Source organism: Homalodisca vitripennis, chromosome 1 (assembly GCF_021130785.1).
Source record: "Homalodisca vitripennis isolate AUS2020 chromosome 1, UT_GWSS_2.1, whole genome shotgun sequence".
In the NCBI taxonomy this organism is placed as follows: Eukaryota; Metazoa; Arthropoda; class Insecta; order Hemiptera; family Cicadellidae; genus Homalodisca; species Homalodisca vitripennis.
In genome coordinates, this window is record NC_060207.1 from 110,597,716 (window position 1) to 110,612,259 (window position 14,544).

Genomic DNA, 14,544 nt, shown 5'->3' on the forward strand with positions numbered 1-14,544 from the left:
AATAATTTGTTTCAAAATAGTTAACATTGCAAATAATGTTTCACTTTTGTAAAAAGAAACTATTTGTAAAGAGACATTCCATGTCTAACTTCTATATCCGGTTCCACGTTTACTGTGCAGTACAGAACAGCCATAAGCCATGTTATCCAAATGGCAGTTTCTATTGTAGAAGGCTTCAAGACATCAACTCCCGGTGCCATGCTCCGTAAACACTCTGGATTAAATATGTTATTTCTGTTATACTAAAAATATTAGTCCGTCTCAAATGTATTTTTTTCAGAAAAAGAGTTTAGACAACAAATTATTCAAGAAGCAAGTTACTTGTTCTAGGTATGGGTTATGTACATGTTACAATTTATATGACTTTTCAGTTAAATGAAATTACTGTGGTAAATTTAAAGTATTAGCATAGTTATTACTGAAAAATATTAATCTTAAAATACAAATTTTAATTAATGTAAATTAATAATGACAGTTCATAGATTTTGTGTACATTATGTACACATTAAATATATTTTGCAGTTACGTAAAAGTAGTAAAAGTGAAGTATTAAAGTAGTTATTAAAAAAACATGCATATCTATTAGAAATCATACTCAAATTTACTGTTTATTTTCTTTTTTTTATTATTTTATGTTATATTTATATTTTATGTTACTATGTTGGTTACCTTGCCTAATTTTACTGTTCTACAGCGACAACAATGCTGAACTACAACACAGTTGAACTAACTTCTTTATCATTCTCAGAGTTTGTTGAAGATCCAGAAGGTTGAATTATTGGTTCCACATCTCCTCGTAAATTATCTACCTACCTTCCACATGTCTTCTTCAATTTGTTCTATGTGCTTGCAGTAATTTTTCCATTTTACTTTGTAACGGCTTTAAAAGTGTTTTCAATCAATGGTCCCATGTGCTTCACGTTATATATATTTTGTTACTTATGGCAACATGTCTTTTAACTCAGACTAACTCAATGGGATTAAATCACAGTGATAAGGGGAGAGTTTCAGAACTTAGAGTTTATGGGTCTTGGTTATCTTATTGTTAATGTTCAGTGAATACAAGTGCTTATTTTTTTGCAACTCAACAAGCAGTTCTTTTTTCAAGCTGTCCGATGTAAATCTAAATTTTTACCTATTAAGCAAATCTTGATGTCTTCTTTTTGTATTGCGTATTTTTTTCAACTTTCTGGCTATGGTATGTTGCGTAATCAATAGAAACAACAGTACAAGGATAAACGTTGTGATTAATTGTTCTACTAACAATTTTTCATGCATATCTCCATCCATTTCTGCATGGAAATTGGCTGCTCCTTTTGTTTGCTAAAAATACAAGCTGTGCTCCTTCAACAAAGCTACTTAGTCATGTTGCATGTACCAAACTGAGCTCTCGTTTAGTTGGATCTTTCAAACCTGTCATGAGGCCAGGTAAGAAAGCATCTTTCGGTGTTTTGATAGTTGGATCTTTCCATATTTTCGAAGATTTATTTTCGCTATTCCATATATTCCATATTTTCGCTTGCCTAACATTTACCCATATTTCGTCCATAAAAACAATATTTCTCCTTTTTTTCTTAAATTGCCTCATTGATCTGAAGTAAGAAACATACCAAACAATTAAACTGTCTCTTTCTAACAATAAAGATTGTTTACTATGTTGTTAAAGCAAACTCTATTTTCCTTGAGCAACCTCTAAAACATAGGTCTTTTAAGCCGCGGTTACACGAGGCCAGTAGGCGGGCAGGTTACTTGGAGCAGGTAACCTGACGCAAGTTACTGTACTGGGGACTTGCCGTTGACCCTGTCCACACGACTCAGTTGTGAGCGAGCCAGTGTTTAATTAAGTTGTATTAAAATGGCAGAAAGTGCATCTTCTGTGTTATCTTATGATGACGTACAAGAAATTACGCGTAATCTTATACTGGAATTTGTAAGTGAATCCAGTGAAATATTATTGGAAGAACTGGAAAAGAAAAAACTATGGGTGAGAGAGTGGCTTAAGGGAGAGATACCAGTGGTGCATCTGTTCGTAAAGGTTTTATTTTAGATTTAGCTTCAGTTATATCAAACCCTTCAATTTTCATAGCGGAAACTATTTCACCAAGGGCAGATTCGCGTGCATTCTTGTTCTTTTACAGTTCAGAAAACTGGTCCCATAAGCAAAGCTGGTCCTTGTAAAGTTCCAAAAACTTAATTGTCATCTCTTCGGTCTAACGTGGAGCCATTGAATTAGTACAGTATTACACAAATATATAAAAGTTAGCAATTTAAACAATAAACAAACATCCAATAAAGCACTGTTTGTCACCAATTCGCTCACTTGCTCATCAATCAGTTGTCCACATGGCGTCAGTGCAAGGCAGGCTGTGTGGCAGGTACTGTTTTCGAGTGGTGGGAGGGCAGGTTGTCTACTCTTCGTGCAAGTCGACCTACCAGGCAGGTTGACAGGCAACTTGCCTGTGATTTACAAGTGTGGTCGTCCACACGGGGCAGGTTACTTGCCTCAGGTTGCCTGCTCCAAGTAACCTGCCCGCCTACTGGCCTCGTGTAAACGCGGCTTTAAAGTCTGGAAGATCTTGATCTTCGTTTCCTGTTTCTAAAACTGCACCAAGTGTTGGAGTATTATTGCTGGCAAAATCATTGCATTATTTTCCGAATACAACCAACAAAAAACCCACTGTATTTCAATTTTCTACTGGTTTTATATTCTATTTTATGTGGTTCTTTTCTTGGTGTAACTATATTCACAATGGTTTCTTCTTTTTGAAATTTATAAACTGAGTGCACACTGGTTAAAGTTGCTTCACAATTTTTTTCACCCAAAATGACACATTTTCTTTGGGAACAGATTTTTGGAAGTATTTAAAAAACATTCAACTTTGTTTTACGGTTGACATTTGTTATAAGTTTTCCTGAAGCTCTTGACATCATATCACTCCTCAAACTACAGTTGTTAAGTAAGAAAGTATCAAATCAACACTGATAAGATAAAGTATAAAAATATTTTACACTATGCATTACAAGTCATAAACACAATAAACTTAAAAATATTACACAGCAAGTTAGTACGCCTAAGCTTAGACGTATACAAAGCATGCCACAAAACTTAAAGACTTATGACTTTGTTTACAAGCTAGTGTTATCGACAGCCATCTGTTATTGTGTTTAGGCTGAGGAATTCTAATAACAGATAGATAAGCCATGCTTCTCAGATAAGATAACAGATTCTTTCTTGCCCTGCCTTTACCCTGTTTAGAATCATAACATCTTGAAATGGAAATTTAAAAGTACTCTGAGAGAATCAGAGGATACACTGTATACTATAAATAAAATTTCATATAATTGTACCTGTATTTGCACATGCAAAACCTAGAATCTTTTTACTGTCATTGAAGTAAAAATGGTCTCTTGAACACTATCATAAGAGAATCATACTATTGTCATATCAAATATATAGTATCAAATCATACTATTTGAGTACATATATATCAATTCGGTGTGAATTAATTTACATATTGTTCCATTATAAATTATATGCTTCTTTTACATCTATATTTTTATACACTCTTTATAGTGACATGCATGACACTAGGTATAGTTTCCCAGTAAAGGTAGTAACATGAGTATCTCCCGTTAGACCTGTACTGCATAGTAAATGTGGAACTGACTATAGAGAATAAAAGATAAGAAAATGATTGCTTCATATTTATTTATAAGCTGGCTGTTTGTTGACAAATGTTTTGTCACTTATTGTGGAAATTGCAGGGAAAACAAAATATCTATTTTCAAAATAATAACAACATACTTCAAGTGACATCTCTTAAAGCTCTCAACCTGTAATAACCAAAACAAAGCAATTGATAGCTCAGCAGACATCTGTCTAAACGAAATAAACATTTTTAAATGTAGTTGGCAAAATCAAGTTGTATGAACTTGAGGCAGAAAAAGAGTGACAGATGTCAAGTGGAAAAATTTGGATTATAACCGTATTAACAAAATAAAAATTGAGAGAATTTTCTAAAAAATAAAGAATGCACTATAACACATTTTTAGTGTTTATGTCAGCAACCAAGGCTCTAATGTTAGTGAGGTGTAGTGATAAGTAGTAGCCTGACTTAAAAACATGTTTTCTAATAGAAATAAATAAATAAATAATAATAGTAAAAATGTAATAAATAACATTTAACATTTTCAAACTTTCATGTAATATTTACTATTTGTTTATGTACCTTTTTTCAGGTCTCCAATTGCAATTAATTATGCTAAAACGAATGGTGCTGTAACAAGTCAACGTAGCAAACCGAGGAAAAGAGTATCAGTAACCGGCACCATGTTCAAAACTTTCTGGCTTAGTATTCTTAATGCTGGCATTATAAAAGTGTTGAATGACTGTCTGGCATTTGTGAACCCTCACCTGTTACAGTGAGTTTGATTAAGTTTCTAAACTAATCTAGTTTAGTTATTCATAACCCCTATGATAAAAAAATACTTAACATATCATATAAAGCTATTTTGAACATCATATATAAGAGATTAAGGGTTCAAATCTCAGGAGTACACTAAAAATCAAGTATTGTTAAAATTAAATATTTTAAATAAAAATCTATGGCTCACAGCCTAAGCTTAGAAATACAAACACAATAGAAAATAATAACTGTATAGTGCTGATAGACAAGGATTAAACGTTTATCTGGGTCAATTATTTGCATATGAAACACATGTTAATAATATATTATTGTTATTTTGCTTAAAACTGGAACTCCTTAAATAAAAGGTGTACAACAAAAACAAAATATAGTTTGAGAAAAATAGGGTATATCTAGTATTATTATAGTATCGACCTATCCAAATCTTGAGTTATTAAATCTTTAAAATTTTATTCATTAACCCTCCGGCTGGCAACGTCGTAAATTACGACTCATTTTTTCCCGCCGTGAACTGGCAGAGTCGTAATATACTCATTAAACATCGTCTACTAATTACGTCATAGTTCCGATAATTACCGCTCGAATCGCATAAAAGTTATATCACTTTAATCACAAGATCCCAAGCCTTCTAATAATGTATTCACTTTTATATATATATATATATGAATATTTGTTATTTTACTGGCCGCTAAAAGCTCCCGACTACTTCCGCGTGACGCGACTCGGCAACTGTTAGTGCTTGTATATAGTCTTGTTTTTTTCAATTCTAATTTAATTTGTAAATAAAAGTGTTTATAACTATGTATTTTCTTTTTGTGCATAAGTAAGTGAACATTATGCATATTTTAGATTTTTAAATAAAATTAATTTTTAGTTTTTTTTAATGGCTTAATATAAAAAACTGTTTTTTGAAAAAAAAAAGTTTTGAGTTCTGACCATCAAACATCCACCATTATTTAGGCAAGTCAAATTATAATTATGTTTATATTGTACAACATATTCTGCAGAGTAATTTGATGTATAACACTTTTGTGTTTTTTTCAATAATTAATTGTACAGGATAAAAAATTAAAAACTCTGCACAAAGCTTCAAAACAGGGTGCCAGTCAAGGCTCAAATGCGCGCCAGCCGGAGGGTTAACCATGTTTTTGGTTAAAAGTTAGTATTCTATCAACAACAGCTCTAAGAATAGTAAGTACATTATTTGTACCATGATCTTTACCGTCAGTAGACAAAAAACAATTAAAAAGGCACAAACCACATGATTAGAAAAATTGTTGCCCTAAGGCCGTGTTTACACTGGAAACAAAACATGTTTATAAACATTGTTCCTGGAACTTTGTTTATATTTTGCTACTATCATGAAATATTTTGCACACAATGTTCCTAAACATTTTAGGATAGCCAGTCTTGAAGATGTCGTCTGACAAGGAGGATGTTCTTCTTCTAGCTGCCGCTACATATGTTTTGTTATGTGACAGAGAACCCAGGAGGTTCTGGGTAAAGCCTTCACTTGCGTCACGAGGTGTTTATAGTGGAAGTGACCTATTCAAAGACCTTAACCCTAGAGAGCTAACGTGTTCAAAAAGTTACGTTAAAGCTAACGAATCGTAAAAATTACGACAGGATTCAAAAAATGTACAAATACATATTATTTTACAAAAATTCCATTCAATTGCGTATAAACACTTATAATACAGCTTAGTAGACCTTTTTAAAACTAAGTCTATGGTTAAATCTCATCTGTACAATGGACACAGCATCTTCCGCGATGCTCGGCACATATTGGCTTGGCACACCGGTAGCAAAAGATTGACGTCATCCTCCGTTTTGCTGATGGACATATTCCACAAATTGTTTGACAGGAGTGCTGAGAGACATTAACTTTGTTTGTTTGAAGAGGTGCCTTAATTATTTCAGCAATTGATTGGCGAAGTTTTCTTGACAAGTTTGGGTAGTTCATACGGTGCTGAAGCCATGGTGTGATGAGGTCATATTGGATGGCATTGCAAAGTTTCTCCTTAAAAGCGGTCTCGGGCCCATTTTCACCATGTTACTAGTGTAAATAACATAGGAATTTACTAGCATAATATTTATCATGCCAAAAAATACACATGATGGCCACCGCCTCGTCTTTCGGCTGCACGTCATTTGATAGCACATTTGATCCAAAATATCAACTGCACCTTTGGTTGCGTTGTATGTCTCAATGATTAGAGGTTTTTTTTGAGTCCTTATCAATTGATGGCTTTTCATGACAAGTCGATAGAAGCAACACATTTTTGGAATTCTTGACTTTGTATGCAACCATTGTTTTCATTCCATCGAAACAAAACATACTGACAACTTGTTCTACCAACAGAACGCATAAAGAATTATTGGTAGACCTGATGATTTATGTTTCTCAACAATGTTCCTATATCTAAACGTATTGTGTTTCCGAAACATTCCACAATGTTATAAACACCCTTTGATCTTACCGCTTTCTACAGGAAACAAGAAACATGTGGAGAAACACTGAATTTCTGTTCCGAAACATTGTTTATAAACATTGTTCCAAGTAGTTATTCTTCGATTTGAGGAACATTGTTCCAAAACACTGTTTATAAACATGTTTTGTTTCCAGTGTAAACGCGTCTTAAAGATATTAAAGATTGAATTTTGAATTTCTCTATGAACAATAATGGTGGTTAGACCTAAATTTCACAGCTTGTCTCTTAATATTTCTAATTTAAGCAAGATCTGCTATAACATTTTAAAATAAACTTAAATTTAGCCACATAGTGTAAAATAAATGTATTAAATTTAAAGCCAAAAGTTATGGTGTAAAGGTCTCAACTGTTGCCTTTATATATTATTTTATGAGTATTTCATTTTTAACTTATCAGCACTATTATCAGTCTTTTCATCTTATCTCTTCTTGTACTTTCATAGCTCTTCCATCCATAGCAAACTCTTGAATTATCTTATATCATCCATATCTTTACCCACATTTTGGTCTTTAACCCTCTATTGCCAATCCTTCTCAGTATTAAATTCCCATCATCATTTCTACAGGCACTGACTTCTTAAATTATTGGTGGGACTCACCAAGGAAAGGATAGCTTAATTGAAGACCAGTGGTAGTAGGAGTCCACCGTTTAAAACATGCTTTATGAATTTACAGCAGTGGCGGCTCCTGAGAAGTGGTCACGGGGGGTGCACACAAGAAAATAACAGTAGGATTAGATAATTAACTTACGTCGCCAACATAGTTATCGCTCAATATAATAGTAAACAAAATATTTCAGTCCTTTTAGGCTCTTTATAGCACCAAATTGATTTGTTTGTAAAAGGTGTACAAGACTGTGAGTTATTTCGTGCTGTGGAATGAATAATTCGTAAAAAGAAACCCCTTAAAATTTGCAACGATATTTGACTACTTGCATTTTAATAATTGCTTATAGCCCAGAAAGTAATTAGCAAATATAACTGATTTATTGGCTAACAAAATGTTTTATGAACATGGAAACAAAAGAAAGATAATGTGAATACAATCTTATTTTTCTTGATACAAAGAAAAATGTAAGGTTATAAGTAACTTTGAAAATAGGTTAAATAGGCTAATTGAAAATTAACTAAATGTTTCATGAAATCATAGTTCGCATTTTATACACAGTTTTTCTCCAAAAACACTCTTTGTAAGATGATTAGTTCATGTACAGTTTTTAAAGTTGAAGTCCATCCTTCTTTCTTTTTGCCTAGCAAAAACATCGATTACACGCTCATTAAAGTTAGGTATACTCCTGATCATACCCTTTTCCACAGACAACATAGCCAATGCTGTTAGTCTTTCTTGCCCCATGGTACTTCTCAAAAATGTCTTGATGCGTTTTTTTAAGGTCGAAAAGCACCGTTCCGCTTCCGCAGTAGTCATAGGGGATGGTAGAAACAATGGTCAAAAGTTTGTGAGTTTCTGAAAATAAAAGTCTGTAAAGCCATTCTCAATAACGAACTGTAACAACGGCACAGTCCCGTTCATGACTTGAAAATCTTTTTCGTTTGTAGATCACTGAAAGTTCTGTTTTCACAATCGTTCTTTGTCTAAAAATGAATACACCTGCACTGTTTCTTCCAAAAGTTGAATGGGAAAACGTTTTCTCATAGTGCGTGAACTTTTTTGAATCAAATAGAGAAACCGCTGAATGGTGTGTCAAAAAAGAGTATCTCTCTTTTATTTGATTGGAAATAACATCACACACCTCTTTTGCGGCAATTGTCCTCGTCACATGAAATATTTTCATCACGTCGGGCTCTTTTCACAGGCATAGGTAGTTGATCAACATCAATTTTGACACTATCCATGTTTTGCCTTTCTTTTCGACGCATTCAATAAATGTTTCGACATTTTTCTTTGTTTCGCACAGCATCGGTGTATGTAAGCTGTAGTTGATTATACAAAATGTCAACATGGGGCATGATTTTATGGAACACTGCGAGCCAAAATATAAAGTTGGGATCCTCTAACATACGTCTGATTGCCCCCTGCTTTGGTGATAGTGATTGCTTGATGTGATGAGGCCTCTATTTCCTCCATGCAAGCAATTAAATCTTCTCTGTATTCATACACAGTGTTGACTGTACGGCTCTTGAAGTTCCATCTAGTTGCGGAAGCACGAGGGATTCTTCTGCCAACTATTGTGTCTAAAACTGCAACTCTTTGTGGAGAATTGCTAAAGAAGTTGGTCAAATCACTCAAATTTGAAAAAAAAATTCTCACTTGTTGGTTTTTGGCTTGTAGCCTGTCCAACTACCAAATTCAGTTTGGTGTGCATAGCAATGAACATAAAATGCGTGGGGATACATTTGCTTAACAGGAGTCTGTACCCCTGCATGATGTCCACTCATTACACTAGCGCCACATAGCTTTGTGATATAAGTTTGCTTGGATCGTCTACAACACTTTGTATTGCACTTTTAATACATCTAGCTATTGAGTCAGCATCGTGACCAGTGGGTTGAACAAACTGCCAAAATCGTTCTACAGGTTGGCCATCAGGCAAGACATAGCGGAATACTATGACTAATTGAAATGTTGATGAAATGTCAGTAGTTTCATCAGCGATCAACGATAAAAAACCTAGTAGTTTTTTATCTCTTGTTTTATGTTGTCCTGGCAAACGGCAAGCATGCAATCAAGCAATTCGTTTTGGATACTTTTAGATGTACCTTTAAACACTGTTGCATTGTCCAGATGTTCTTTCAATGAAGCATCAAATTCTGCTGAGGAAATTTACTAGTCCCCTAAAAACGCCAGGATTTGAAGAATCATCTTGCTCACGATGGCCTCTGAGTGCTAACTCAAACGCCCCACAAAAATTAATACAATCAATTAGTTTGGAAAGCACATAACGATTTTTTAGTAACCTGTTTGTTGTGCTTTTTAATATTTTCCCTGTAAGCACAGTCTAGCTGCTGTCGAATGTCTAACTTGCCCAAAATATTAAATTCCAAAAACTGAGTTTAAGTGTGACTGAGAACATTCATGTTTTCTGATTTTTTGATTGCAAATGGGAAAGATCAGCAACCCCATATTTTTTACCCAGTTAGATTCACCAGTTTGCTTCGAAAAAAGTAAACAGGGGAAGCAATAAAATCTATTGCTTTGTTCACATCCACAAATCCACGGGGTTCTGGTATATACGTTTTGATTGAATTCCCTCTTAAAGTCTCTATTTCTTACCTTAGGTTATGTGAACAATGTTAAGTTGGGGGTCGGTTTTTCCACTTACTTTAATTTCAACCTTTCTTTCGAGAGATAAGTTAGAAAACCTAAGTTCTTTAAGTTCAGTTACTGTCACTGCCATATTAATCAAATGAATAATAAAATATTACAAAACACTCCACATACAAATCTCTGTAACAAAAAACAACACAAAAGAGACACAATATTCACAAACAGCGTCATTACGACATTCACACAGCAGAGACGCAGAGACGCAACGAAATGAAGTTATGTATACATCAGCTGCGACCAGTCGTCGCACTACTGGCTCGTGCACCCACGCTGTTATATGAGTGACCCTCCTCCCACCTCGCTTCCCCCCGCATGCCCCTCGCCTATCCCCGCTTAGATGCCAGGCAGCTCACTGCACATGCACTGTCCGCGCGTCTCTGCTCGATTCGCTTCGAGTTTAACGCGTCATTGTTGTTAATAATTCGTTTACTCCGTATCAACTGAATGTTATTTATGTTGTGGATTCAATAAGAAAAGTATTTTAATTATATTTTTTACCCTAGGGGGCTCACGTGCTCATGTGCTCAAATGGAAAAACCGCCACTGATTTACAGACTAATTACTGTTCAAGACTTAAAAAGTAAATCTTAAACATTTTTGTAATTCCTCTGTTTTATAAAGATTTAGATTGTTATGTGTAATACATATATTGAAATCAATAACTTTTAAACCGAAATGTTGTGTGATATTTTAATGTAAAAGTACAGGATTTGGAAATATATGTCCTTTATTACTTCCATGACATTACTCCTTTGATTATTTAACATAAAAAAATAAAATGTCCTTAATTATACAGGTGAAGTTCAAACTTAAAAGTCCTTTCTTCCTCTAAACATAATAATTAAAGAAATTAGCCCACCACTTACCACTCGTATCGCAGCTGAGGCCTCGGTTGGTCTGTGAATGATTGCTTCTCACACACATGCCAATTGGTCATCAGATTACATAGGTTAAAATAAAGAAAGTGATGTTATGTTTTGATATCACGGTCACATCCAAACCTAGACTGTACTGCGTTTACACTGGCAAAAATTGCAAGTATTGTGTCCGACTAAAAATTGTGTCTCAACGGGTGCAAGAGCTCTCGCGAGCGCTGCCGCAACCAGTGTCGAACCGTTGTTTGTAAGAACTCGACTATTAAAATTTCAATTATAAACATTGCCGAGACACCACAGCCATGTGTGAACAGACTTCGTATTGACTTCCGGAATTACTGTATTAAGTTGTACAGGGTGGAGCGCGGTAATTTGCTGATTTGTAAACGAAATAAAAAAATTATGAACCTCAGAAAAAATTATTTTTTATTTTAATTATATTGAACAGTAAGGGAATTTTTAAATTACATGGTTTTAAATAATGTATCTGCCAAATGTCGACCTTCGGCATCCACACACTGCTGCATACGTTTTCTGAAGTTTTCATTAACTCTAAAAAGCATGTCGACTGGTATTCTGCCAATTTCAGCCTCAATATTGTTCCTTAGGTCTTCCAAGGTGTTGGGAAGGTTGATATACACCTTCGACTTCAGGTAACCCCAAAGGAAAAAATCACATGGGGCTAAGTCTTGTGAGCGTGCCGGACACTTCACATCACCCCTCAAAGAGATAAGCCGTCCAGGAAACATTTGCCTCAAACAATTCATGGTAACCCTCGCTGTGTGTGCAGTGGCACCATCCTGTTGGAACAATGTATCCTCTAGTTGCATTGCCTCAAGAGCCGGCTGAAAAAATCCTGTATCATAGTCAAGTACCGTTCGGAGTTCACAGTTATGGCACGACGGTTATCCTGAAAAAATTAAGGGCCAATGATGCCTACTCGTGATATGGCGCACCACACAGTAACGCGGTCCGAATGCACAGGTCTCTGGTGGACTTCTCTGGGGTTTTTTTCACTCCAGTAACGCATGTTTTGCTTGTTGACACACCCACTGAGGTGAAAATGTGCCTCATCAGAAAAGAACACAATTGCGTCACGCGGTATAGTTGCAAGCATGTCTTCACAAGAAGTACGCCGTGTCAAATAGTCCCGTGCTGACAATTGATGGACCACACACATTTTATACGGGTGAAATCTCATTTTATCATGAAGAATCCGGTGGAGAGAGAACGTCTTGAAATGCCAAGAGCAAGTGATTGCTTCCGAGCAGAGCGTTTTGGAGATTGCAGTACTGCTGCTCTAACTCTATCGATGTTTTCCGGTGTTGTAATTCTTCTATGAGGTCCCCTTCGTACACATGACACATTCCCTGCTGTTCTGAATGCAGTTACCCAATTTACGATTGATTGCCGGCCAGGAACACGTCCGCGTGGGGGAACAGCGAATCGTAAACGAAAAGCACGCTGCACTGCAATGATCGAGTGGGCATTTTAAAAATACGCTTCAAACAAAACGACCTCTCCTCTCGTGTCCACCGCATGATGGCAACTGGAACGCGGAGGAATACAATCTCCCGTCAGCCACTATAAGCCACGCCCACTCTCCCCTCTCTTCGACCAACAGTGCCGCTACAGCCTGCAGTGCAAAAAAGCAAATTACCGCGCTCCACCCTGTAGAAGTATTTGCGACAGTACTCGTGAGTAAAATTGTTTATCTTGTTCACATTATGCGACAATAGTTGTGCAAATTCTCTTACAACTTTACTTGCCTGTGTAAACGCAGCTTATGTTCTCGTCGTTTGTAGGCAGACGGCCAGCCGACCGAATCAAACACACATGTCAGTTTTGTTGTTAGAGCAGGATTGGTTGCAAGACGACTGGAAATCCTGTAAGTTCTTCGAGTAACTATTTACCTGAACGACTACCTCGCACACGTGACGATCGGTCGGACGATTCAAACTGTTAAAACCAAATAGTCCAACATGTATAATGAGCCTTATGTCATTTTGTTTCGTAGCCCATGACTGTAATTGAACGAACAAGTGACGAACCATGGCCTTTTGTGCGTTTATGTACTTTGTAGTTGTGCTTTGTCGTGATTCTATTCTTGCATTACAATAAAGGCTGACACAAAATATTTAGAAGCCAGTAATTGATAACATCAATTGTGCTTGTATTCTGGGTGCAACTGTAGAAGGTACTGTTCTGTACTGGTGTCTATGTACTTATTCTACAAATCACAAACTAACCGCACTTCGGTAACTTCCGTAGCAGATCACTTTCTGATGCATTCTTCATGTACTGGCGAATACATTCTTCAGTGAAATATATACATTGAGAGCCATGATACTTTTGTGGGACTCTAACCAGAGCTACCGCCAATGATGAGAATCTGGAAAAGCGTGCATTAAGCATGAATTTTGGACTCCGAGAAACATGCGTGAATTTTATAGTGTCCCTGGAATTTTTAGTAGGAATGGATCGCTTCCAATACTCGATACCGGGGTTCTTTCTACTCGATACCAATAGAAGTGCTTAAATACGCTTGAAAAATCATTTCATAATATACTATTCATATGGAGAAGCTGAATCTCGAATCCAAAAAAATTCTATTCCCGGATGACTACTGATCGGCAGTACACAAATTACCTATTGCTTCGAAGTTCATCCACCGCAGATCTCTGACCCACAATGCTGGACTGCAGTCTACCCCATGGTATCGTTGTGTTGGTATTTATTTGTTATCTTTGTTTATTCCGTATTAGATATATGTATTTTCCAAACATCACAGAAAGGAGAGTTATTAGGTATACACGATGATTCATCGATACATCGTAAGACACAGAGATAAAAACTAAGGAGCTTGAAATAAGTGATAGCAATAAATCATCACCGAAATTTGTTAGCGACAAAATGCTAGAGCACCACAGCTTTGTGGCATTTCTTGCAAATAGAGCTGATGGTAATAAACTGTAAAAGTTGAACTCTGCGTAAGGGTTAAATACAGTATTACAGTCAGGGCCGCATTTACAAATTCGGCGCCCCTAGGCCTACAGACCAAAGAGCGCCCCCCCCCCCCCCCAGAGGACTCTGATTACACTGACGTAGAAATCCAGTAAATTTCTTAATTACATAATTTTGATGAAAGATAATTACAATAGTATATATATATATATATATATATATATATAGGAGTGTTTTGAATAAATAAAAGCAATGAACCAATGAATGAGTCAACGTCGCACCCCGGACCTAGTTGACCTTGGCCACCCGCCCTGCCGAGCGCCAACACCACCCGCCGCCGCAACTTTTTTCTTTTGTGTAATTTAAAATTTATGCGCCCCCTAAAATTTTGCGCCCTAGGCCTGGGCCTAGTGGGCCTATAGGGAAATGCGGCACTGATTACAGTTGTTTATTTGGTTTGAAAATAGACTAAAGAATCAGAAATTTTCATCCGGGAATTTGA

General features: G+C 36.0%; 1 protein-coding gene across 1 annotated transcript in view; it reads left to right on the plus strand.

Annotated features, from left to right (window-relative positions):
- Positions 1-14,544, plus strand: part of LOC124375220 (multidrug resistance-associated protein 1-like) — a 160,864-nt gene that overhangs the window by 49,376 nt on the left and 96,944 nt on the right. Inside the window, exon 7 of the mRNA XM_046833347.1 lies at positions 4,240-4,422. Coding sequence (XP_046689303.1) covers positions 4,240-4,422 — 183 coding nt within the window. The remainder of the gene's footprint in view (positions 1-4,239; positions 4,423-14,544) is intronic.